The following is a 23,715-nucleotide window of genomic DNA, read 5'->3' as shown; positions in this document are numbered from 1 at the left end:
TCGGTTTGATCAGGTTCGACTCGACTCTCTCGTCTCACAGATCCGCCCAAGGTAGACCGCCCGTCGGGAACGAGAACAGTAGCCCCAGATGGATATCGCGCACCCAGTCTCGTCGTCGATCACGTCGGTGTCGTTCACCTATCTCTCGTCGAGCGACATCCGCAACATCTCGGTCAAGCAGGTCACCAACCCGTCCCTGTTTGACAACCTCAACAACCCCAACGCTGGTGGACTGTATGACCCTGCGTTCGGTCCCCTTGGCAAGGGTGACATGTGCGTTTTCTTTTTCTTTCGCTCGTCTCGCGCTACCCTGGCTCTCTGTTCTCATCCTCTCTTCCTATCTGCTTCAACAGCTGCACGACATGTCACCTCACTTCGTTCGACTGCCCCGGTCACTTTGGACACATTCAGTTGCCCGCACCCGTGTTTCACCCCATGTACCTCGTGCAAGCGTTCCAGATCCTGCGCGGCACCTGCTCCTACTGCCACCGCTTCCTAGTCAACGATGTTCAAGTGAGCCTCCTTCTGCGGTTCTCGATTAAGCTGGCTATTGCATGCGACTGACTTCGACCTGGCCCTATTCTAGCTGCTAAAACAAATCGCACGTTTGACCCTGCTCGAACATGGGCATGTCGTTGCAGCCCTCGCCATCGATCAGGTCTTCGTCCCCCCCGCAACTGGCTCAAAGGCCCGCTCGAAGAAAGCCTCCGCGTCGCAGAACATCGAGGATGCCGAGGCTGGAGAGTCGACCGACGAGACCGTCGAAGAGTTCAAGCGCAGGCTCCAGACCTTTGTCGACACGGCCGTCAAGAGTGGCAAGAAGCTCAACGGAGACCGTGACCGAGGCCGAGACGAGTACAAGGAGAGCGGAACCGTGTTTGACGTTAGGAAGAAAGTCATCCACGAGTTCCTCAAGAGCTTGAGCGGCAAGAAGCGCTGCGAGCACTGTGGCGCGTGAGTTGACCATCAAGCCATCGGCTCCAGCTCGCCCCCACTTACGCTTGTTGTCGCACGAAATAGGTACGCGCACCGATTCCGCAAGGAAGGTCACACCAAGATCATCGAGTACTCGCTCGTCGCGAAGCAGAAAGGCGTCCACAAGGCGCTCGGCATCCGCAGGCCGAACGTCCTGCGCGATCAGGCCCTCCTCTTGTCCAAGCCCAAGCAGGAACAAGCCTCGAACGGCATGGCGATCGATGGTGACGACGAGTCAGACGACGACGCAGCGATGCAGGTCGACGAGGCAGAAGAGTCTGATGAAGACGAGGAGGACGAAGATGCGATCGGCAACACCCGAGGCAGGCAAACGGAACGTATCGTCACTCCCGATGAAGTTCGAGCGCATCTCCGCCGCCTGTTCGCGAACGAACGAGATCTCGTCACGTTGATCTACGCGCCACACGGTCCTCTCGCTCCCCTCAACAAGTCTGCGCGTGTCGCCTCCACCTCTGCTGCACGCCCGACCGCATCGCCCGATATCTTCTTCATGGACGTCATCTCGGTTCCTCCTTCGCGGTTCCGTCCCGCCGCAACCATGGGAGACCAAAAGTTCGAAAACCCTCAGAACGGACTCTTGAACGGGATCTTGCGTCAATCTCTCGTCGTCAAGAGCACGAACGACCGTCTGCTGCGCCTGTTGACCAACCCGGAAGATGCCGAGTTCCTCGGAGAAGATGGCAAACCGAAAGTCGACCGCGCGAGGGTCACGACGCAGTTGTACGAGAGTCTCATCGAGCTCCAGAGCGCGGTCAACTCGATGGTCGATTCGGGCAAGAACCCTATGCGACCTGGCCAGGGCAAGCAGCCCCCCATGGGAGTCAAGCAATTGCTCGAAAAGAAGGAGGGATTGTTCAGGAAGAACATGATGGTGAGTATTTCATCCGTTGCTATCCGGCTACACAGTGATGCAGAAACTGACCCGATTGTTACTCTCAAGGGAAAACGTGTCAACTATGCCGCTCGATCCGTCATCTCGCCCGATGTCAACATCGAGACAAACGAGATCGGTGTCCCCCCCGTTTTCGCTCGCAAGCTTACGTTCCCCGAACCCGTCACTCCTCACAACATCAACCAGCTGCGTCAGATGGTGATCAACGGCCCTCACCAGCACCCTGGAGCGAGCTTCATCCAGTTGGAGGATGGGAACTTGGTCTCGCTTGTACGTTGCCGCGCCGCTCTTCTTCCCGCGGATCGTCCTGATCCGTCTCTCCCGCATGTTACAGGACCGCATGACGCTCGAAGAGCGCACAGCTCAAGCGAACAAGCTCTTGGCTCCCGAGTCGTCTGCTCCCGCTCAGCGACTCGCCTCGTCGAGTCGACCCGACGTCGGACTCCCTCCGACCCGAACTCCCCAAATCAACCGCAAGGTGTACCGACATCTGCAAGATGGCGACATTGTCATCCTCAACCGTCAACCGACCCTGCACAAGCCCAGTATGATGTGTCACCGAGTCAAGGTGCTCAAGGGAGAGAAGACGATCAGGATGCACTACGCCAACTGGTCAGTTCTTGCGCTCGGGCTCGAATTTCTGAAGCAGGTCGCTGACAAGACATTCATTTTCGTAGCAACTCGTACAACGCTGATTTCGACGGAGACGAGATGAACATGCATTTCCCGCAATCGCTCATCGCCCAAGCCGAAGCACGTCTCATCGCCAACACCGACAACCAGTACCTCGTGCCCACATCCGGAAACCCCTTGCGCGGTCTGATTCAGGATCACGTCGTGTCGGGAGTCTGGTTGACCAACAAGGACACGTTCTTCACACGAGAGCAGTACTACCAATTGATCTACGGCGCGTTGAGGCCAGAGGAGAACTACACGGGAGAAGGTACGGTCAAGACCGTTCCCCCTGCGATCTGGAAGCCGAAACCTATGTGGACTGGAAAGCAGATCGTAAGTCCTCATATACGTTTCCAATGCTGCGGGAGAACGAGCCGCTTACCCTGCTTGCCCTGTGACGTTAGTTCACGACGCTGCTCAAGAACATCCAGCCTTCCTCGATGGCCGGCATTCACTTCAGCTCGAAGGGCAAAGTGCCGAGCTCGGCATGGGGCATCTTCCCAGAGGAAGGCGAGGTCCTTGTACATGACGGCGATCTGCTCACCGGTATCATCGACAAGGCACAGATCGGTGCTTCGCCCTATGGTCTCGTTCATTCCGTCTTCGAGCTGTACGGCCCCGAAGTCGCTGGCAAACTGCTGTCGGTCCTGTCCCGACTGCTCACAAAGTTCCTTCAGTCGCGCGCGTTCTCGTGTCGAATGGACGATCTCGTGCTCAATGCCCAAGGAAACGCGGACCGACGAAAGATGCTTACGACTGTCAACAAGAAGGGTCTCGACGCTGCCCTCGAGTACACCGGACTCGCTTCCGCCGATCGATCGGACCCAGCCACTGCCGACGATCTTCGTGCTCGACTCGAAGAGATCCTGCGTGATGACTACAAGCTCGCCGGACTCGATGCGACCGTCGAGGGAGAGACGAACCAGGTGACGACTCAGCTCATCAAGCAATGTCTGCCCAACGGACTTGTCAAACCCTTCCCGCACAACAACATGCAAACGATGACGGTTTCGGGAGCGAAAGGCTCCAACGTCAACGCGAGTCAGATCTCGTGCCTGCTCGGTCAACAGTCGCTCGAAGGTCGACGTGTTCCGACCATGGTGTCCGGAAAGACGCTCCCTTCATTCAAGGCGTTCGAGACGGCACCGCGTGCCGGTGGATTCGTTGCCGGTCGTTTCTTGACCGGAATCCGCCCGCAGGAGTACTACTTCCATTGCATGGCCGGTCGAGAAGGATTGATCGATACAGCCGTCAAGACGTCGCGTTCGGGATACCTCCAGCGTTGCTTGATCAAGCATCTCGAAGGTCTACGCGTGCACTACGACCACACGGTTCGCAATGCCGACCACTCGGTCCTGCAGTTCCACTACGGAGAGGACTCGCTCGACGTGACGAAGCAAAAGCATTTGCACCAGTTCGAATTTGCGATTAAGAACATGGAGTCGATCGTCGCTCGCTACAACCCTCGAGAAGCGCTCACGAAGGTTGCCGCGATCGAAGACGTCGTCGGCGAGTCGGCCATGAAGAAGGCGCTCAAACACCCTGAAGCGAATGATCCCCTCCTGTCGTCCCTGTCGCCTTCGACCGTCGCCGGTGCAGTTTCGGAGCGGTATGCGCAAGCGATCGAGGACTACATCAAGAACCCGAGGCAGCGGCTCATCCGCCCGAAGAAGAAGAAGCACATGGAGGACTGGCCTGGGTTCATCCGCCGAGACCAGCTCGTGACTCAAGAACACTTCCGGGGGCTCATGCACATGCGTTACATGAGGAGTCTTGTCGAGCCGGGAGAGGCTGTGGGTTTGATGGCTTCGCAAGGGTAAGCATCCCTTCTCCTCCTCCCCCGATCGTCGTCACCATCGAGGCTGACCTACTTGTCATTGCTGCAGTGTTGGAGAACCTTCTACCCAGATGACACTGAACACCTTCCATTTCGCTGGTACGAGATGAATCCTGTCTCTGCTCCACCGGACTCGCTCTCATATTCTCATTCTCAAACAGGTCACGGTGCCGCCAACGTCACGCTCGGTATCCCTCGTCTCCGTGAAATTGTCATGACTGCATCTCAAGACATCAAGACGCCAACGATGAACTTGCCGATTCTCGAGAACGTTACCGACACGCGCCTCAAAACGTTCTGTCAGTCCTCGACCCGACTCGTCCTCTCGCAAGTGCTCGACGACGTCACCGTTGTCGAGAAGCTTTCGCCAAAGACTGCCGAGACGAACTACTCGCGACAGAAGACGTACACGGTCCGATTGAACTTGTTCCCTCGAGTCGATTACGAAGCCGAATACTCGATCAAACCCGAACAGATTGTAACTGGTATCGCGAAGAATTTTGTGCCGATGCTCGACAAGGCGATCCTCAAGGAGATCAAGCAGAACGACAAGGAGATCAAGAGTCAAGCGGGAGACATGGGCAAGGGCCGCAAAGAGAAGTCGCGTGGCGGCAAGTCGAGCGGCGCGGACGAGGATGGCGGCGGGGAAGCCGACGCCGGTGTGGTCGGTCGCGACGAGGGTGAGGAGATCGATGGCGATGCCGACGATGAGCGCAGGAAACGTCAAGGTGACGAGGAAGCCACCTACGACGAAGATGAGGACGAGGACAACGAGGACGATGCCGAAGAGGCACTCGAAGCCAAGTTTAAGGAAGACGACGAAGACCGGGAATCGAGCGATGACGACGACAGTGATGCTGAGTCGGAAGACGAGGAAATCGTTGCCAAACGCTCGAAAGCTCAGCTGGTTGAGAGGATCAAGACGCTCGAGCGACGAGTGGGCGAAAGCTCGCGCTACATCAACAAGCTCGTCTTTGACAAGGAGGAGGGCGAGTTCTGCGAATTTGAGCTTGAGGTTCGTCCGTTCATCGCGGCTTCTGACCTCGCGTTTCCCTACTAATTCTCTCTCGCCCATTGTACACAGTTCTCTTCGCAAGCACACAAGCTCTTGCTCGTTGGTATCGTCGAGGAGGTCTGCCGCAACGCTGTCGTGCACGAGGTGCCCGGAATCGCCCGCTGTTTTGTCGCCAAGGCTGCCAACGCGAACGCTGCCGCCCAGCGGAACGCCGTCACCGAGGGAGTCAACTTGCACGCCCTGTGGAACTTCGGTAACGGTGTTGTCGACCTCAACCGGCTCTCGACGAACGACGTCGGCGCGATTCTGCGAACGTACGGTGTCGAGGCTGCGCGCTCGTCGATCATCAACGAGATGTCGGCCGTCTTCTCGGTGTACGGTATTGGAGTCGACTACCGTCACTTGACTGTCATCGCAGATTACATGGTGAATTACCTTCCGCGATTTTCAAGAGAAGGCACTGGACTGAATGACTGACTCGGAATCTCATGTCTCGGAACAGACCTCGGAAGGAGGGTACAAGCCGTTCAACCGAACGGGTCTCTCGAACAACTCGTCGCCTTTCCTCAAGGCTTCGTTCGAGACCACTGCCGGCTTTGTTGCCGAAGCGGCGCTTCACGGCGACTTTGACAACATGGTCGGACCGTCGGCGAGGATCGTCGTCGGACGGACGCCGGAGAGTGGAACGGGTGCGTTCGCGATTCGAAGCGTGGTGGAAGCTGCCGCATAGATTGCGATTTGTAGAGCGTTCTGAACCATTGCAACAACTCTCGATCTTTTGCATGTGATTCTGTCAAGGAGAGCGTATGAAGTGCGCACGATCTCGGCTCGGCCCGCATTGAGCGAATTCAGTCAGGGGCTCGAGATGAAGGAAGACGCGACTTGTCCCCTCTTGTGTCTCCGCATTGTGCTCTGAGCTCAAGCCGGCTAGCGCGCTCTCACTTTCGCAGCTCGAGGTCCCGATTCCTAACCATCAAGATCGAGCAATAGCTGTGTCTGTGACGAAATGTCGGCGCCTCTCGAAGTCACTCTCGGAATCATCAAAGCATCAGTAACGGCTCACCAGCCCCACGTACAAGGTGAGCAGATTTCGACCATTGATTGAGAATAGCGTAGCTGACCTATGATGGCATCTGAGCGGGATAGACATTATGCGCACGATCAAACGTAGCGGGCTCGAAGTGATTGCACATTCCCCTTTACATCCTCGGGCGATACCCTGATCACGCACCAGTGCTGTTGGACAGATTGTGCGGACGAAGCGGATATTTTGGAAAGAAGAAGATGCGAAACAGGTACTTTCCATCATTTTCTCCGCCGAAACGTCTGCTGATGACCTTCGATACAGTTTTATGGCGAGCATGAAGGTACAGTATCGGATTCGATCTATTCACCTTGTCCCAGAAAATCGGGCTAATGACGCTAATTCACTACAGGCCGTTTCTACTTTCCACGGCTTGTGAGTTCCCTTTTCAAGGTCCCGCAACTTCACGAATACCGACCTGATTGATTTGGGACACTCTGCTTAGGTACAACATGCTACATCCGGACCTTTCGTCGCACTCGCGTTGTGCGGACCCGACGCGATCAAACGTTGGCGCGCTCTGATCGGTCCCACGCATGTCTACAAAGCTCAATGGGAGCATCCAGACACGTTGCGAGCCCGGTACGGTCTCAGCGATACGAGGAACGGGTTTCATGGTACAGTCGTTTCCTGTTCATCGCGTGTTCGCGCGAAGTCGAAACTCAATTCTACTTGGTTGACGCAGGTTCGGACTCTCCCGAATCTGCAAAGAACGAATTGGGACAGATCTTTGAGAGTTGGGACGTCGAATGGTTCCTCGAACAACGAAGGAAAGAACTCGCGCCCTGAAATGAAAACTTCGCTGTCGCGGAGTCGACACCGGGCTGTAGACAGGAACAGTTCACATATTTACAAATCACTTTTGTTACCACGACAAACAGGTCACAATAGACTCCCGCGACTCATGCCACAGTGGCTGTTTCACCTCCTGTGCCTCCAATCCCAGGAGGAGTGTCGCCTCTCGGTACTGTAGACCGTGTCGGCGAAGGGCTTGCGTTGATGAATGATTCCCATCCTTGACCGTTGAAGCTCGGTTGCCTCTGCCGCGGCGTGCCAGGCGGTCCCGCAAACGTCGCTTGAGCGTCTGAAGAAGCTGTTGTCGCATCGAGACCTGAGAGAGGAGCGGCAGCAGCGAGTGACGTCGAGAGATAGTTCGACGAAGGTTTCGCGGGATCGGCACCGACCGAGAGTGCGGTCGAAGTCGAGCTCGTCGATGCGGCCGGGTCGAACGGAGCATCAAGCGCCCGTGTGGTCGAAGGTCCCGACGAGGTGATGAAGGGCGATGAAATCGAGGAAGTCCGGGCGAGGGAAGGTGCTTGCGAAGGCGAGAACCCGTCGATCGCACCGCCAAAGACGCTCTGTGCGAGACCATGGCCTGATGCGGTAGCCCCCTCTTCGTCCTCACCCTCCAGTGGTCCTCCTGCGCTGAACAACCTGCGACCTTTCATGCCAGATCCGTCTCCGAGTGTGGGCTGCGTTCTTCGTTGCTGAACGGGGCTTGGCGAATGTGCCAGGAACAGCATTAGATCTGCTGCCGCGACCTCCGAGTTGTCCCCACTCCCGGCCGCACCAGGGGTCTTTGTTTTGTCCGGCGTCGCTGGTCGACTGATCGACGCGGGTTCATCCGCGGTCGATAAGGGCAGAGGGTCGTAGTGGTAGCTGTTGGTCGGGTGACCGTTGACTGACGGGCCCGGAAAGGGATGAGAAGACGTGAGGGAGTGGGCTTGCGGGAAAGCGTGATGGTGATGGGGAGGATGTGGAATACTGTGGATCCGGGTAACATGGGGTAGAGACGCGCCCAGGTGCGATCCTGGTCGACCATTGGCAGAGGAAGATCGTCGTTCGAATCCGGGCTCAGTATACTGCTCCTCCTCGCTGCCGCTACCGGAAGGATCCGAAGGTGCTCGGGCCATGCCGGTCAGAGCCGCTGCCGCATCGACAAATGAGGAGAACGCCGAGTCTGACGACGAAGGCGGCTTCGCTGGTGTTCCCTTGACGCTTTGCCGGAGTGGTGTTCCTCGCTTCGAACCTCCTGCCGACTTCTGGCGCTGTCGAGGCGTTCCTCCCTCCATGTTGCGCCGTTTGGCCAGCCGAGCATCACTGGGCGATCCTTGCATTTGTCCCGACCGATAGACACCGGCAGTGGCATACGGTGACACCTGAGGGTTGTTCCCGTATGGCGAGCCTGAATCGCGGTTGGGTTCGATTGATCGCGTGCGCTTGTGCGCCGAGCCTCCACCAGATCCCGCGATCACGGCTTCCATGCCGAATGGGCGCGAGCTGTAGTTGATCTGATACTGGAATGGTAAATCATCGGCTCCGTTCGCGATGGGTTGGGGTGTCGGTGGGGTCGGCAAAGGCTGTTGAGGAGCAGGAGCACGAGAGGGAGTCGTTGCGCGCAGATCCGGAGTCGAGCGCTTGAGGGCTTCCTCGCGCAAGTGAGGCTCGATAACGTCCATATTGACGTCTTGCCATCCTCTTGATGTCTTGAACGACGCGAGTGCGAGGCGATTGCGGAACGCACGAGCGAGCTGTGCAAATTTCGCGCCCAGGGTCAGCGACACGTCAGATCGCTGCGAGTGATCAGATTCTGATGGCAGACCTTGGATGCTTCGGCGCGTTTGAGAATCTTGTCGACCCGAGCCTGGCGTACCATCGCGTCGGAATCAGCCGCGCCGAGGTCTTCGTCGCTCCTCGCTACGGCTTTGCCCTTGTCCAGCTTGGACGCAATTGTTGTCGCATCAGTTGTCTCTGGATTGGTCGGAGGCGTTGGTAGAGGCGCCGGACTGGGTGCGCCGGCGGGAGCGAAGAGGAAGTCGAACGCTGAAGATGCGCCGCGTGCAAGCGCGGTCGACGCCGGACGCGCTTGCGATATCGGCGTCGACGTGGTAGATCGATTTGGCGTGCCTGTAGAAGACACGGACGATGCGCCGGACAGGGAGTTGGCCGGTGGGACAACCGCGAAGGTTGTTGACGAAGACGAGGCCGACAACGACGGCAGCGACTGGCTCGCGCTCGCGGTGGGCGAGTAGGCTGACATTGATCTCCACCTGTTCTCGAGTGTGTCGCGGCGATGTTGGCTCCGATGCGCGGCGCGATATGAGGATTTACTCAGATCAGAGTCGCAACTTCGACGCGCGCGCGCGGCGTGACTCGTGCCCGACGACACGCCCTCTTTTTTCGACTTCTTCGAAAGCGGCTCGTCTTCCTTACTCGCAAAACGCGCGGCAAAGTGTATGTGCGCTGCAGACGGAGACGCGTGACGAGCAGCAAGAAAATTGTCTTCTTCGATTGGTCGGGCGAGATTTGGATCGGGCAATCGTTTGAGATAATGATAATTGCACATTGTTGAAATGTAATGTAACGACAAGAAGACTGACACGATAAGACCATGGAGCGAGAGAGAGAGAGAAAGAACAGCTAATACCGATCGAGGCCGATGAACGAAAATAATGCTGGCTCAGGATCTGAGCGTGGTTTTTGGGGGGTGAACGGAAGCGCGAGGGAGTGAACGTTAACGACAAATTGTACTTTGACCAGTTGATGATCGCTTGTCCATGCAGGGTGCGAGCATGAGCAGCTTAGGCGTCAGACCACACTGCCTTGGCAGTCTCGTGACACAGGTTGAGCTTGGCGAGGACCTGTCAAATCGATGGCGTGTGTCAGTTGAGTCGCTGATCGTACGCGACGTTGTGAGAATGTACCTGGTCGTAAGTGATGATGTTGCCTGCGAGATATAGAACGGGTAAGTGACTGGTGAAATCTGGACACACAGAAATGCGCAAGTAACACACCTTCCGAGTGACTGGCGAAACCGCAAGCAGGCGAGACGCAGAGACGCTTGAGAGCTTCCTCGCGCGACTCGCCGGATCCCTTGGCAACAAAGTCGGCAGCCTCGTTGATGCGCTTGATGAGGTGCTCTTGCTGCTCGAGTTCGGGGAACTTAGAGGTTACAAGACCGAGAACGGCAGACTTGTTCTTGGGCAAATGGGCCAGAGGCTGCAGTACAAGAAGCAGTCAGTATCCGTCCCGATTCGTTCCAGAGGAAGGCGCTGCGGTCTCACCTCGAATCCTCCGGCACGCTCCGTGTCGTATTCGAGGTAGTAGCAGTTGACGTTGAGCTCGTTAAAGAGCTTGACGGCAATGCGGTCGTAACCTCCTTCACTGAAGTGCATACCTGATTTCCAATGCGACAAGCCATTAGCGCGCCGTTTGTCAAACGATGAAGCCCAATACCGCCAAAGAACTCACCATCCTCTATAGCAGGCGAAGAGAGTGCAGAAGAAACGGCGCGGTCACGTTCAGCAAAGCGCAAACATTTAGAACACGGATCCTGAGATGTGAAACTGACTGAAGTTTCCTCGGCACAAGTGGACACCAGTGGTCATGTCCGCGGGGACGTCGCGGACACAGTCGTTGTAGAGCTTGATGTACGAGTTGAGAATTGGCTCAGACTCGACGCCCTCTTCCTTCATTCCAGCGAGCATAGCCTCCGAGCACTGAATAGCGGGAGCATTCAAGGATCAGTCTACGAGTCGGCTCGTAGGCCAAGGACGTGACCTACGAAGTACGCGAGAAGGGGGTCGTCGAATTGAACGTTGCGGCAGCCAGCGTCGTACAGGTCGGCGAGCTCCTCGCGGTAGGCCTTGGCAAGGTCGTCAAAGAAGTCCTGCTCGTTGGGGTATACCTCGTGATTGCGGGCGTTCTCGCCGTGGCGGAGGTGGTACCATTCGGGCGCGGCGAGGGTGAGCTTGACGTTCTTAACCTCGTCAGGTTGGACAATCGATTTGAGGTACTCAAATTCGGGGCGGTACATGGGCTTGTTGCGCACGAGCTTGCCCGTGCAGATCATCGTGTCTCCAGGCTTCTCGGCGTGCGATTCGAAGAAGGCCTTGACGTCGGGAACGTAAAGCTTGAAGAGCTCCTTCTTCGGGTTGGGCACGACGACCATGCCGTCAAGGTTGTTGTGGAAGCCATCCCAGAACATGTGGCGGCGGAACTCGCCGTCGGTAATCGACTTGATGCCGACCGATTGCTGTCGCTTGACTTCGGCCTTGATCGCCTCGTCCTCGACCTTCTTGAGCTCCTCGCGCGAGATCTTGCCCTGGTCGAACTCTTTGCGCTTGGCGAGAAGTTCGAGGGGACCTAGAAAAAGATAACAGCGATAAAGCGGGGCACGAGTTCAGCTTCTCTGCAAAGCGCGTTTCTGCGGGAGGCATACCGACAGAACTTACGCTTGAGCGAGCCAATGTGGTCACAGCGGAAAGGAGGGTTGACGTGAGCGGACATCTGTCGGAAGCAAGAACGGCGCCGGCGGCAGCGAGGCAGAGAGTAGGAGCATCGCGCAGGTCAGCGAGAGTTGCTCGGTGCAGCTGCTGCGAGTGAGCCCGACGGAAGCGGATACGAACAATGTGCTGCGAGTGAGATGAGATGGAGGGGGGGGAAAAGAAGTTGCTGGCGTGGCACGGCATTGTTCGAAAGAGCACCGGCGGAACGGATCTTCCGGGACATGACCCCTGTCTTTGCATTGGCTTTCTCGATATTCTCGTTACTCGCGCGACAATTGACAAGGTACAGTGTGTGTCCGGTACAATTTATACCGCGCGCTCATACTACACACGGTGCTTCCGGTATCGGACTGGGCTCTTCTTATCCAGACTGGGCGCGCTCCCCACTTTGCTCCCGGGATCCTACAACTCCTCGACTGTCAGCATGTCAAGCAGTCGCCGTGCCTCCCACGCGGGTAGTTGGTACTCGGACGAGGGTCCGTCGAGTATCCGAGCCTGACGTGTCCGCCCGAAAGATGCGGAGCTAACGTCGTGTTCCGTCGTTTGCAGGGGCCGTGCTAAACCGTCAGCTCACAGGATGGCTTGCTGCTGCGTCGGACCCCGGAGCGAAAGACTCACACGGTGCCAAGCCGATCACTGGCTGCAAGGCGATCATTGCTCCGTGTGCTACCCCGGTCTCTCTCGAGACTCGCTCGCTCATAAGTCTGACTCGCTTGCCTGAATCTTGTACGATAGACATGCCGGCTACTCATACTCGGGCCCGGCCGCTGCGTACGCGTACAATTCAATCGACATCGCCCCCATGTCAGGCTCGCACGTTTTCTCCCGGTTGGAAGCGAATGCTCACCCGCTCGCGCTATAGCTCGCGTGTCTTTGTGCTCGGGCCAGCACACCACGTGTACCTCAATGGATGCGCACTGTCCAGGTGTCGCTCGTATGCGACACCAGTCGGCGAGCTTCCCCTCGACCTCGATAGTGCGGCCTGGTCTCGCTTGCAGAGCTGTTTGCCCCAATTCGAGCCATGCTGACGTTCTACTTCCACTTGCGACACAGCCATCTCGGAGCTCAGCGAGACTGGAAAATTTGAATGGATGGCTCGCGAGACTGACGAGGATGAACACAGGTAGATCCGTTCAACTTGTCTAGCTCGCAGTTTCCAGGGATAGCTGACCTGTCCGAGCTTCACATCTTCGCAGCATCGAGATGCATCTTCCGTGAGTCAACTTTGATGTGTCGAGCATGGTCCGCAGGCTCTCATGCATCTCCGGAGACAGATACATCCGCAAGGTCTTCGAGGGGTGAGCTCGGTTCGAAATACGATTCTTGCGTTAATTGCTGATGGAAACATTTCAGACGTGACATCAAACTTGTACCGATCCTGGTGGGCGCAATCTCGACTTCGAGCGAGAAGTCGTTCGGGTTTCTCCTGGCGCCATACCTCGCCGACCCTGCCACGCTCTTCGTCGTTTCTTCCGATTTTTGTCATTGGGGCACGCGGTTCAGATACACCCACTTTCACCCGCCGCACTCGAGTGATCTGTCTCTCGGTCGAGCGCTCACCGTGTCCAATTTCAACACAACGACGAAAGACGTCCAAGGTCAAGTTTGGCGAGGAATCGAGACTCTCGACAAGCTCGGGATGGAATGTTGTGCGTTTTCGACTGCACCTGCACCCCCTGCCGCGGCCAAGTCGCCTTCGGCAGCGCATGACCAGTTCGCGACGTACCTCCAACAGACGAAGAATACAATCTGCGGCAGGCATCCGATCGGGGTTTTGCTCGGCGCCCTGTCGGCGCTCGAGGAGGGAGGCCGCGAGATGTGGTGCGAGTGGGTTCGGTACGAACAGAGCAGCCGAGTCGCGAGCTTGAGGGATTCGAGTGTCAGCTATGCGAGCGCCTTTGTCGCTTTCAAGTAACAATGCTCGTCGATGTCCGTCCGCTGCTGGTGGTCGCACGCATACTCCGCTTCCCAACACTCGCACGCACGCTCTCTCTCTCGTAGCAAGCCGTCTCGGTGTGACCTGTATCCTGTTTCCCCCTGTACTCTAATCTGTTTTCGGCTCGTTTTGGCTCACTTCCACATTTGGAGCTTCTTGCCGCTTCTCGTTCTGCTTGACCTCGTCCTCTGCAGCGCCCTTCTGTCTCCTGACCTCCATCGCGATTTGTTCCAAGTTGAATTTCTTTCCTTTCCACAGCTTGCCTTCGACGATGCTCAACGCGTAACAGTTCTTGAGCACGGTCGGCAACAAGACGAGGTCCGGGTTCTTGAGGTCGGCCTTGACTTGGATCAATGGTCGAGACGGGCACGGGGACGAGAGTGTCGGTGCCGACGAGAGTTTCGACGTGAGCGATCCGAGCAATGGTAGCAGGACCGCTCGAGAGAGAGGCGCCGTATGCGACCGCAGCGAAGGCTCAATTTGATACTAGTTCGCATATAACGCCGGCAAAAGGTCAGACGAGCTCAGCGAGCCCAACAGCTTACCGGGAGCGACTTACAGTGATCGAAGTCTTCTCGTTCGCGGATGCCCAATTTGCAAAGACCTGCTCGATGAGCCGCGCCGACTGTTGCTCGATTATTTCCATCGAGCTCGAGTGACAGGTCACAACTGTTGGAGACAGTCGTTGCACGTATCTACAGAAGGTAACGAGCATGAGCTCTCCGTTAGAAGCTCCACTCGCCAGACTAGGCAGAGAGGGGTAGGGACTGGGACGCACCGTGTCCGAGATTGACCAGTCTCCTGTACCTCCGAGACGATCGCCTCTACGAGCTCGACCGGGTCGTACGGCCATGCCGTCGCAATAAAGCAGACTAGAAAGGCATGATCAGTCCATTGAACAGTGACAAGCGAGCTCAGCAGCGCTCGTGCTCACGACATTCGGTTCCGGTTTCGATATTCTGGAAGCGTGGTCGCTCCTTGACCTTGCCTTTGCCCTTGTCGTCGACTTTGACTTTGGTCTGCGATCCTCCTCGTCCAGATTTCAGAGCTGCGAGTTCCTTCTGAATGCTCGCTTCAATGTCTTCATCGTCGTCGTCTTCATCATCGTCCGAGACGATAGGTGGTGCCGGCTTGGGCTCCTCCTGTGGCGCGTCCTCCTCTTGTTGCATCGATACGGGTTCACCTTGGCTCTCGAGTCTCGCTTTCTCCTTTTCTGCGAGGACGGCCCGCCTCGCTTCCATCAACTGGTCGACTCGCTCTTTCGGGTACAGCCTGTCTGCAACCTGCGTGGTTTGGGGCAGTATTGTCAGCTCGACTAAAAGCACGATAGAGACCGGGAAGGAGGACTCGCCTCCTCGAGAAGGTCGTACATCTCTCCAACGGCGCGGCTCTCCTTGCCTCGAACGCAGGTGACAAAGATGCCCTTGCCTCCGACGGGACGCTTCGAGGCGTAGATGTGAGCCTTGTGCGCTCCGCCTGTGCCTGCTCCACCCGAACCTTGCTTGCCGCCGCGTTTCCCTCCGGAACCTTGTTTGCCGCCTCTGCCCATGTCGTGCGTTGGTGAAAAGGTGCAAAAGTGGAGGAAGCGATGATGCGATGTTGATCAATCTGCTCTCGCCTGATTTCGGACCTTTCTTCACGCTTCCCTGATCAAGCGATGAGCCGCAGGCGGCAAGAGGACGAGTTCCTCGCTCGGGACGACGAAATCCTATACGACTCGGACGGCCAGATCGAGGAGGACCGTTCCGAATCAGGTGGAGAAGGCTACTCTTCCGATGAGCAAACCATCTCGCGCATCAGGCGCAACCGGAACGGGAACGGCAACGCGCCCAAGCGAAACCTACCCGCGAGGAACAAGGCCAAGGCGAACGGCAAGGGCAAAGCATGGGAAGGGCAATTCGAGCGGACTTGGGACCAGGTCCAGGAGGACGAGAGGGGCACGCTTGAAGGGGCTGTGAGCGACATGCTGCTGACATCCAAGACGAGAAGGTACGTCTCGAAGCATTTCCAAGAGGCTTGACTGCCGAAATCGAAACCCCTCGGCTGACGGCGCACGAGCAGGATCCTCCGCGATACTTCGTCGATCCAACGAGGGATCATCCGACACGTCTACCTTGTAATTGATCTGTCGAGTGCGATGCTCGTCCGTGATTACAAGCAGACCTGGCTCGACCTCACCCTCCAGTACGCCCAGGTGAGCTTGCACTCCATGCTCCCTCGTATGGACTGTTGCAAACGCCGATGACAACGTGAACCAGGATTTTGTGACCGAGTTCTTCGATCAAAACCCTATCGGGCAGATGGCGCTCATGATCACTCGAGATGGCCTCGCCGAGCGATTGACCCCTCTAAGCGGTGCGTGCTCTTGCCCCTTTTGCCTTAGTGATGCCGACTGCAACTTGTCCGGCCTCCATTATTCAGGAAACCCTTCCGAACATCTCAAGGCGCTCCAGAACAAGAAGAAGCTCGAGACGAGAGGCGCGCCAAGTCTGCAGAATGTTCTGCAACTCGCGAGAACCGGTCTCTCGTCAGTCCGTCCTCCTCTCCTCGGCAACCAGCATGCATACTGATTGTCATCACTCGCGAAAGACATCTGCCTCCACACGGGTCGCGAGAAGTCATTATCATCCTCGGTTCTCTGACGAGTTGCGACCCGACCAACATTCACCAAACGATCGCCGAAATCGCTGCAGAACGGTACGAACGGTGTCCATGCGCTCGCTCGTACACCATCTGACGATACTCTGCCATCAAAGGATACGAGTCAATATCATCGGGCTGTCGGCAGACATGAAGATCTGTCGAGACATCTCGGAACAGACCAAAGGTTGGAGAATCTGTTCTTCGGTCATACGACGCACGTTAAAACCCCTTCGCTAACGCTCGCTGCAAATCTTTACTCAGGATCGTATCGAGTCGCTCGAGATGACCTCGCGTTCCGAGATCTCCTGTTTGAATTCGTTTCCCCTCCTCCGACTCTAGCTCCTTCAAAATCGCAGGTGCTCGGCGGACCGTCTCCTGCGCCTCCAACATCTTCTGCCGATCTCATGCAGATGGGATTCCCGACCCTCGTTCATTCGACCTATCCGGCGATTTGTGGGTGCCACGGCAAGCTCAAGTCGAGCGGGTACAGTTGCCCACGGTGCAAGAGCCGAATATGCGATGTTCCGACAGAGTGCAGAGTGTGCGGACTGACAGTAGTCAACGCTCCGCAACTCGCGCGAAGTTATCGACATCTTTTCCCCGTGAGTGACCTTGTTCTCATTCGCACGATTCTTCTGGGCGACTGATTCGATCGTATGTACAGGTCGCAAACTATGAGCGACTGCTACAGTGAGCTTCCACGCTTAGCCGCCTCTGAATACAAACTGACCTGGCTCGCATCCGCGAATGGCTTGTCTAGACCGACTCCTTCGAATCCTCCTGCCTGTTTCGCCTGTTTCCACCCTTTCAACTCAATCACCTCGTCTCTCAATTCGACACAATTGGGAGACCTGTCTCCTCTCGGAAGGTATCGCTGCAAAGAGTGCACTCACGAGTTCTGCCTCGATTGTGACAAACTTGTGCACGATGCTTTGGGATTTTGTCCTGGGTGTTGTTGACGACAATCATTCGTGTCTACCTATCCTTCTCTGGCTCATGCTTTGCCTGTCTTTCTTCGTGTTTTCTGAGATCTCCTCATGTTGTACTACGTATCGGCCATGCAGAAATAAAGAAAGAAAGAGAACCCCATACAGCCCTTGTGTGGTTGTTATTGCACAATCTTGAGAATAATCTAGAGCAATTTCTCTATTGTGTTGCTCTACTTTTGGCGCTTGTACACCTTGGCCAAGAAACTTTGGAAGATCTCGCGCTTGAGTCCGTCGTCGGATCCATGTTCCGGGATCTCGTTGATCAGCTTGTTCAGTTGCTCGTACGACGACGCTTCGTACTCTTCAAACTGACGCGCGAGGTCGAGTTCTCGGTAGACCGCCTTGATCTTGGCTTCCGATTCCGACGATTTGACTCCGTAGTTTTCCTATGCGGGAAACGTCAACGCAGCAGTGTAACCAGTCAGCTTTCCGTTCGAACATCTACCGGTAACTAGAGGATGGATTTTCGCCCTCCTTACATCGAGAACTTTGCGCTGTTCGGTCGAAGCTTTTTGCAACGCGACGTTGATCAACCAACTGCACTTGTTGTCGAGGATGTCGGTGCCAATCTTGCCGATCTGTTCCGGGGTACCGTAACAGTCGAGGTAGTCGTCTTGCACCTGGAAGTACTCTCCCATCGGGATCAGGATGTCGAGCGATTTTTGGAACGCGGCCGGTGCCGTAACGCCCGACATGTGCAGCGCGAGCGCGACCGGGAGGTAGAACGAGTAGTACGCAGTCTTGTAAACGACGATGAGGTGGTGTCTGAACGTAAATGGCGGACATCAGGCTCGAGGAGTTGCTGACTAGAGGGCAAGGACTACCAAGTGCTTACTTTTCGAGGGAGAATTTGCTCAGGTCGACAGAGTCTTCGGGAGCGGTGATCAGATCGATCAGCTGTCCGAGTTCAGTTTGGAACGTGGTCTGCAATACGATGAAGGGATTGAGCGTCCGCGACGAGGGGCTTCTAAACGAGAGGTGACTTACCTCGTGGAAAAGTTCGATCAGGTCGACATAGTACTTCTCTTGGCGGAAGTGCTTCTTGAGGAGGTAGTAGATGGCAGCTTCGAGCATGAACGAGTCGTTAATGGCAATGTTACCGACATTTTCCTGTGTGAGGGGCGGAACGGGATTGAGCAAGGCATTCATGCAGTAATAGAAGGCGGAGCAAACTGACAACTCGGTACCAGCAGGGTTGACCACGTCGGGTGACGCTCTGGTCCATCATGTCGTCGGCAACAAGGAAGTACGCTTGCAGCTTTGCGAGGATGCGGAAAATATTAGAGAAATGCGACTCGATCTAGAGATGAGCTCGCGACTGACAAGCTCGATACACCATCCGAGAATGGCCGCTTTGCGGTACTCCTCCTCGGTCAATTTCGAGCCCTTGATGATTTCGACGGTGTCGACAACCGAAATTCCGCGGTTCAGCTTGCCTGTATCCGATAGTTAGTTGAGTTGTCCGAAATAGCAATGCGCAGCGTTCGCCGAGCTCACCTCCCGGGGTGTTGTGGTCGAGGTTCTACGAGCGAGAGAAAGCCAGGTCAGTCGAGACGGTTCGAGTTGAAGGACGTGACGACGACACGTGTCGCTCCTCGAGGCGGAAGGAGCAACTTACGCGTTTGAACCAGTCGACAGCGTCTTTGGGCATCTTCTCGCCCTTGGCGTACTCGACCAGCTCATCCGAGAGCGAAGGCCAGATTGACAAGAACTGTTCGCGTTTCTGAGCCGAAGACACTGCGGGATCCATACCGAGTCCGTCAGCGCCGGCTGAAATAGAGCGAGACATGCAGCTTACTGTCTGGACTGCGGATGAAGGACAAAGTGGAGGAGTGTGGTCAAGGTCCGCCGATGGTTCGAGAATCGACGCGCGCGACCAACCTTTTGTCTTCTCCAATACGCGGCGTACGGCGCTACCCAGCTGCCGTCGATGGCTGCTCGCACACCAGCAATCGCCCCCGCTCCTTGGCAGTACAGAGTCGCGTTGCCGCCCTTTTCCGACAACACACGACGACGACGACGATGCATTCGGATCTTGATCGATACCCCGCAAGTCGACTGTGTATGTCGCTCGCTTATGTCAGTATCCGACGATCCGTACCCATGCTCTCTTTTTTGGGTGAGGACGGACAAACCATGTACAACCTTGGGCTCGAATGGCGTCTTTTACTCGCAAGTTCGTATACAGCTCTCCATTGTCAATGGAATTGTGACCGTAATCTTGGCCAAGAACGTTCGGGGGTCTCCGCAGCGTTCCGCTCGTGCGCAGAGATCCATTCTTCACCTTCATAAAATCGCGCAAATGCTCGTTCTCCTGCAATGTCACAATCGCTCGTCTGCACCCGTTCCCAAATCGTTCCAGGTGATTATGACCCTGTGCTCGCATCTTGAGATCGCGAAAACGAGATTAGCCAGGTAGGTGGCTCTCGCGAGAGCCTCTACATCAGCTCGAGTCCCCTTCTACACACCCTACGAATCTTTCTCTCCGTCCCAAAATGAAGCTGCACAAGCCACAGCGATGTCGGATTAGAGCTTTTGGGCCGTGCGCGATTTCCTGAGCGAGAAGCCTGTATAGTTTGAGCTTATTGGATTGAAGAGGAGGTCCGACTTGTTACGATTCAGTTATCTCCAGCGGAACCGGGTGACCATTTGTGTTCAACACCTTTCTGGATCAGAACAAGCCAAGATAAGAGCCAAAGCTGACGAGTGTGCGATAGGCGGACAAAGCGCACGGGTTCAAGTCAAGCTCATCGTAGATTCGCGACAGCTTACGGAAGGCATTGCCTGCTATATTCGAGTAACCCTGCAAGGTGCCCTTGTGTAGCGAACGGAGGATGAGAAAAATCTTCGCACGTGCGAGATTGTGTCAACTTGACAAGCGCGCGCGCGACGACTTGTCTCATCTCAAACTCCCAGCATTATGACGACACCGCGTCAGTGTACTAAGCGAGTAGCAGAGCTGAGGTGCTTGCCAACAACATGTTGCCCATCGCCAGCGACCTCGACTGGGCCCGCTACCTCTCGCACACGCCTGCGACCATTGTCGATTACCACTGCATCTTGGCTCTTGAGAAGACCTCGATTCCCAGCTATCTTGCCAGAGAGCCAGCGGATGTACTCGCTAGGGTATCCGAGTGTCTGTCTTGACGACCTCCCGCCCCCGCTCGCCAACGTCTATCCGACAGCTCTGACTAATCCAATCACTCAGTTCGCCGTCGCCCCTATAGTCGGTATCCCGAGCATCACCACTCCTGATATCACAAATACCTGCGAGAGGTATGCTGAGGGAAAAGTGGCCGGCTAAGCGGAGGAGGAACTAGCTCACGGTGCTTGTCATGAATGGCAGGTCAACCGAAACAGCCTATACCTGCAAATGCCTCGCTCAGGTACTCCAGCGAGGCAAGCTTGCTGACGGGAGGAAGTGCAAACACTTGAGATGTCTGCTCGGAGACGAGTAAGTCGACTTGCCTCCTTCGAACGATCGCGCTCCGCATTGCGCTCATGATTCCATATCTTATTCAGGCACGAGAACGCCCGATGCGATGAAAACATGCAGACCCTAGTCTACACTCCAGGTACAATACCAGCGAACCCGAAACAGCATGTCCCGAAAGCATACAACGGATCAAGCGCTGCTCCTGCCCATCAATTCCAGAGGTCGCTCCTACCCTCTGATCTGAAGGGATCACTCGACAAACCCCGCCACTTTTCAACTACTGCGAGTCGCAGAAATCAACCAAACCCGGACAGCGAGACAGGACGAAGCTTATTGTTGGCACACAAATTCGATCTTGATGGCAAACTCGACCCGACAGGATGGTGGATGAGCGAGAAACGTAAGCACGATCCCGGTTCTCCCTATACCCGTCAGCGAGACAGCTCACAAAGGTTGATCCCAGTCGACGGCGTACGAGCTTACTGGGACGGCGTATCGGCGTTGTGGTCACGAACTGGCAAACCCCTACTGGCGCCGAAGACTTTCTTGGACCGTAAGTCCATCTTCACTCTGTCCTCGGTCTACGATCCAGGCTGAGTATGCGGAGCTATGGTCCCAACCAGAGTTGCCGCGAGGTTGTAGTCTCGATGGTGAGCTCTACCTTGGTAAGGACAGATTCGATGAGATTTCAGGAATCGCTAGATCCCACGACTCTCCGCGATGGAACGAGATCAAGTATATGGTGCTCTCCATTCCTTAGTTCCGATGCCTTGAAAAAGGTCAACTCATGGCATGTTGTGTTTGCTTTAGGTTTTCGATGCACCTTCACTTGAATCATTACCTTTTGAAGAGCGACTCGCACATCTGAAAAGATTGTTCCCGACGCTACCGCCAACCGAGGTCAAGAATAATCAGCTCAACACCGACTCTCCGATCATACTTGTGCAGCACGAGAGATGCCATGGTATGGAAGACCTCAAGAATAAACTGGCCCAGCTGCAGGATCAACAAGGCGAAGGGTGAGAGCGGGAGCCTTTCCTTGGCTTAGAAAAATCAGATGAGCTGAACCACCGCGTCAGGCTTATGTTGAGACAACCGGGATCTTTGTATGTTGGGAAACGTTCCAGAACCCTTCTCAAGGTCAAGACGTTCTACGATGCTGAAGCCAGAGTCGTTGGCTACGAACCTGGCAAGGTGACGGTCTCCCGCGTTGTCTCACTTTCAGGCTGTATCTGACACGTGTAGTTTACGACAGGGGAAATACGAGGGCATGACTGGATCGCTAATTTGCGAAATGGAGGATGAAACTACGACGTTCAGTGTCGGGAGCGGCTTGACGGATGAACGACGCCTATCCCCTCCTCCAGTCAGTGGTTGGACTCATACATTTGCGTCCACCTGTGCTGATTAATTCTTGGTGCAGATCGGCTCAATCGTCACGTACAGATTCTTCGAACTGACGAAACAGAAGGTCCCTCGATTCCCGACCTTTGTCGGAGAGCGAATCGACTCGACCTCACCCAAGGACGCGGTCGTCAGGTCGAGGGACCTCACTTTCGCTATGGTCGAGTCTGGTTCTACGCAGGTCAAGAGGCGAAGGAAGAAGGTGAAGGAAACCTGAGGAGTCTCCTCTCGATGTTCCCTCCCCTCGCGCTGTCTGCCTCTCGTCGCTCCTTAGCGTCAGATTATCTCGGGCTATGAACGATCCTTCACCGCAATTCATGTTGTTGTCCAATTTGCACCCGGGAAGCCCCGAACGCCCGAAGAAATCCGCAGCCCCCGGTCCACCCGAACCTACGGCGTCTGGGCATGCACTCTGTCCTATCTGACTCTCTGCCCTGACCTCAAAATCTGGGCGTACGTTAATGACGGCACGGCCCGTACCGCGGAGTTGTTGAGGTATAACCCCTTAGATCAACCGGGGAACGTGCGTCCCCCTAATCCTGCTCGGTCATTTGCGCAGTCTACCGCTCAGGAGGTCTTACTCAGAGTCACTGCTCACTAATTCGGACAGGGAGAGTGCCGGCGAGGTCTGTGGTCTGTTTTCTTCTCGCTTTTGATCCTCGCCCAATCCCCCAGCATGTCGCGTCCTCCTGTGGAAAACCGCACGTTCGGAAGCTTCGAGACTGCACTGGCAAAGCTTGCTCCTGACGTGCAGTCAGGCTCTTCGAAAAGTGGGATCCACGACATCAGGAATCTACTATCTCGTCGTCCCAACGTGGTTCAGCAGCCAGGAGGTCATTACTACACCCTCGTCAGGCCATTCTACAAGCTCGTATCGCTTGTTATCACTACCCGCGACGCGTACTGGAAATTCAACAAGTATGAATTCGCGGCGAAGTTGCCTTCTGGGGCGGACCTCCTCTCCGAGCTTCGGAGGATTGGAGACATGCGCGAGAACGAGGACCACTTCTTAGCGCATCACGTGGTGAGTCATCTCGCTCGGACAGCAAGGCGCGCGATTGACCAGCGCCGGTTGTGCGAGCAGTTAACCCAGACGGAACTCTTCGAACATTACTTAGTGAGTTCTGACCTTGAAACGGAGGTGATCTCCACGGCTCACATTCTACGGTACTCGAATAGAAGGACGCTGGACTGGATATCACAGCCTGGCGGAAATGGGAGCGCGAAAACTGGGTAGCTTTGGCTCTTTCCATCCAGCTCTTGTCCTGCTCCATCGGCCCCTTGCTGATCTCATCAATGCGGATAACAGCCACGCAAGGCATATGCACTCGAGAAGAATCTCGGCCTTCGCGCTGCTCGAATCTATGGGTTGGGGAACGGCTCGAGCTCGTTCACCCGCGTTTGATCCCTTGCGACAAAGCGTGCACAAGCTCCTCTTCACTGTCTGCCTCTCCAGACAAATTCTTGCTTTTGGAGAGCCTTTCGCATCCTAACCTTAGAATTGTGTTTATTGAACTTGA

The 23,715-nt window shown here is 55.8% G+C and overlaps 10 protein-coding genes across 10 annotated transcripts; 6 read left to right on the top strand and 4 right to left on the bottom strand.

Moving 5' to 3' along the window:
- Positions 1–88: 88 nt before the first annotated feature.
- On the top strand, positions 89–6,145 carry RPA190 (DNA-directed RNA polymerase I core subunit RPA190; the record flags this gene model as incomplete). Its single annotated transcript, XM_076677233.1, has 12 exons — positions 89–273; positions 354–513; positions 587–954; positions 1,021–1,867; positions 1,937–2,158; positions 2,223–2,500; positions 2,566–2,896; positions 2,968–4,379; positions 4,450–4,499; positions 4,562–5,415; positions 5,485–5,841; positions 5,918–6,145. The coding sequence occupies 12 exons, from the start codon at positions 89–91 to the stop codon at positions 6,143–6,145; spliced, it is 5,292 nt and encodes a 1,763-aa protein (XP_076535752.1).
- A 276-nt stretch (positions 6,146–6,421) lies between these two features.
- JCM15063_004188 (uncharacterized protein) lies at positions 6,422–7,288 on the top strand (the record flags this gene model as incomplete). The annotated part of the gene is made up of 7 exons (XM_076677232.1): positions 6,422–6,494; positions 6,562–6,596; positions 6,663–6,710; positions 6,764–6,782; positions 6,852–6,874; positions 6,945–7,116; positions 7,185–7,288. 7 exons carry the CDS (start codon positions 6,422–6,424, stop codon positions 7,286–7,288), a joined length of 474 nt encoding a protein of 157 aa, XP_076535751.1.
- Positions 7,289–7,401: 113 nt separating this feature from the next.
- JCM15063_004187 (uncharacterized protein) lies at positions 7,402–9,539 on the bottom strand (the record flags this gene model as incomplete). The annotated part of the gene is made up of 2 exons (XM_076677231.1): positions 7,402–9,030; positions 9,102–9,539. 2 exons carry the CDS (start codon positions 9,537–9,539, stop codon positions 7,402–7,404), a joined length of 2,067 nt encoding a protein of 688 aa, XP_076535750.1.
- Positions 9,540–10,080: 541 nt separating this feature from the next.
- Positions 10,081–11,788, bottom strand: JCM15063_004186 (uncharacterized protein; the record flags this gene model as incomplete). Its single annotated transcript, XM_076677230.1, has 7 exons — positions 10,081–10,140; positions 10,204–10,226; positions 10,294–10,498; positions 10,564–10,676; positions 10,851–10,998; positions 11,064–11,644; positions 11,734–11,788. The coding sequence occupies 7 exons, from the start codon at positions 11,786–11,788 to the stop codon at positions 10,081–10,083; spliced, it is 1,185 nt and encodes a 394-aa protein (XP_076535749.1).
- A 423-nt stretch (positions 11,789–12,211) lies between these two features.
- On the top strand, positions 12,212–13,702 carry MHO1 (Mho1p; the record flags this gene model as incomplete). The annotated part of the gene is made up of 8 exons (XM_076677229.1): positions 12,212–12,263; positions 12,337–12,448; positions 12,523–12,591; positions 12,650–12,762; positions 12,841–12,910; positions 12,984–13,001; positions 13,062–13,085; positions 13,141–13,702. The coding sequence occupies 8 exons, from the start codon at positions 12,212–12,214 to the stop codon at positions 13,700–13,702; spliced, it is 1,020 nt and encodes a 339-aa protein (XP_076535748.1).
- Positions 13,703–13,831: 129 nt separating this feature from the next.
- TAN1 (putative tRNA acetyltransferase) lies at positions 13,832–15,272 on the bottom strand (the record flags this gene model as incomplete). Its single annotated transcript, XM_076677228.1, has 5 exons — positions 13,832–14,209; positions 14,283–14,418; positions 14,502–14,595; positions 14,658–15,006; positions 15,075–15,272. 5 exons carry the CDS (start codon positions 15,270–15,272, stop codon positions 13,832–13,834), a joined length of 1,155 nt encoding a protein of 384 aa, XP_076535747.1.
- A 108-nt stretch (positions 15,273–15,380) lies between these two features.
- SSL1 (TFIIH/NER complex subunit SSL1) lies at positions 15,381–17,325 on the top strand (the record flags this gene model as incomplete). The annotated part of the gene is made up of 9 exons (XM_076677227.1): positions 15,381–15,712; positions 15,785–15,917; positions 15,982–16,078; positions 16,145–16,250; positions 16,313–16,420; positions 16,480–16,550; positions 16,628–16,968; positions 17,031–17,056; positions 17,127–17,325. 9 exons carry the CDS (start codon positions 15,381–15,383, stop codon positions 17,323–17,325), a joined length of 1,413 nt encoding a protein of 470 aa, XP_076535746.1.
- A 200-nt stretch (positions 17,326–17,525) lies between these two features.
- On the bottom strand, positions 17,526–19,105 carry ERG20 (bifunctional (2E,6E)-farnesyl diphosphate synthase/dimethylallyltranstransferase; the record flags this gene model as incomplete). Its single annotated transcript, XM_076677226.1, has 8 exons — positions 17,526–17,741; positions 17,835–18,120; positions 18,191–18,279; positions 18,343–18,465; positions 18,533–18,613; positions 18,679–18,791; positions 18,853–18,877; positions 18,974–19,105. The coding sequence occupies 8 exons, from the start codon at positions 19,103–19,105 to the stop codon at positions 17,526–17,528; spliced, it is 1,065 nt and encodes a 354-aa protein (XP_076535745.1).
- A 1,362-nt stretch (positions 19,106–20,467) lies between these two features.
- JCM15063_004181 (uncharacterized protein) lies at positions 20,468–22,412 on the top strand (the record flags this gene model as incomplete). Its single annotated transcript, XM_076677225.1, has 9 exons — positions 20,468–20,631; positions 20,702–20,809; positions 20,878–21,191; positions 21,255–21,344; positions 21,415–21,533; positions 21,602–21,810; positions 21,871–21,985; positions 22,047–22,157; positions 22,215–22,412. 9 exons carry the CDS (start codon positions 20,468–20,470, stop codon positions 22,410–22,412), a joined length of 1,428 nt encoding a protein of 475 aa, XP_076535744.1.
- Positions 22,413–22,871: 459 nt separating this feature from the next.
- Positions 22,872–23,600, top strand: JCM15063_004180 (uncharacterized protein; the record flags this gene model as incomplete). The annotated part of the gene is made up of 3 exons (XM_076677224.1): positions 22,872–23,219; positions 23,280–23,312; positions 23,505–23,600. 3 exons carry the CDS (start codon positions 22,872–22,874, stop codon positions 23,598–23,600), a joined length of 477 nt encoding a protein of 158 aa, XP_076535743.1.
- Between the last annotated feature and the right edge of the window lie 115 nt (positions 23,601–23,715).

The sequence above is a fragment of the Sporobolomyces koalae genome (genome assembly GCF_050403365.1).
Source record: "Sporobolomyces koalae JCM15063 DNA, S_koalae_JCM15063T_v1_ctg7, whole genome shotgun sequence".
NCBI classification, from domain to species: Eukaryota; Fungi; Basidiomycota; class Microbotryomycetes; order Sporidiobolales; family Sporidiobolaceae; genus Sporobolomyces; species Sporobolomyces koalae.
The sequence above is the reverse complement of the archived record's forward strand: the minus strand, read 5'-3'. Positions and strand labels throughout refer to the sequence as shown.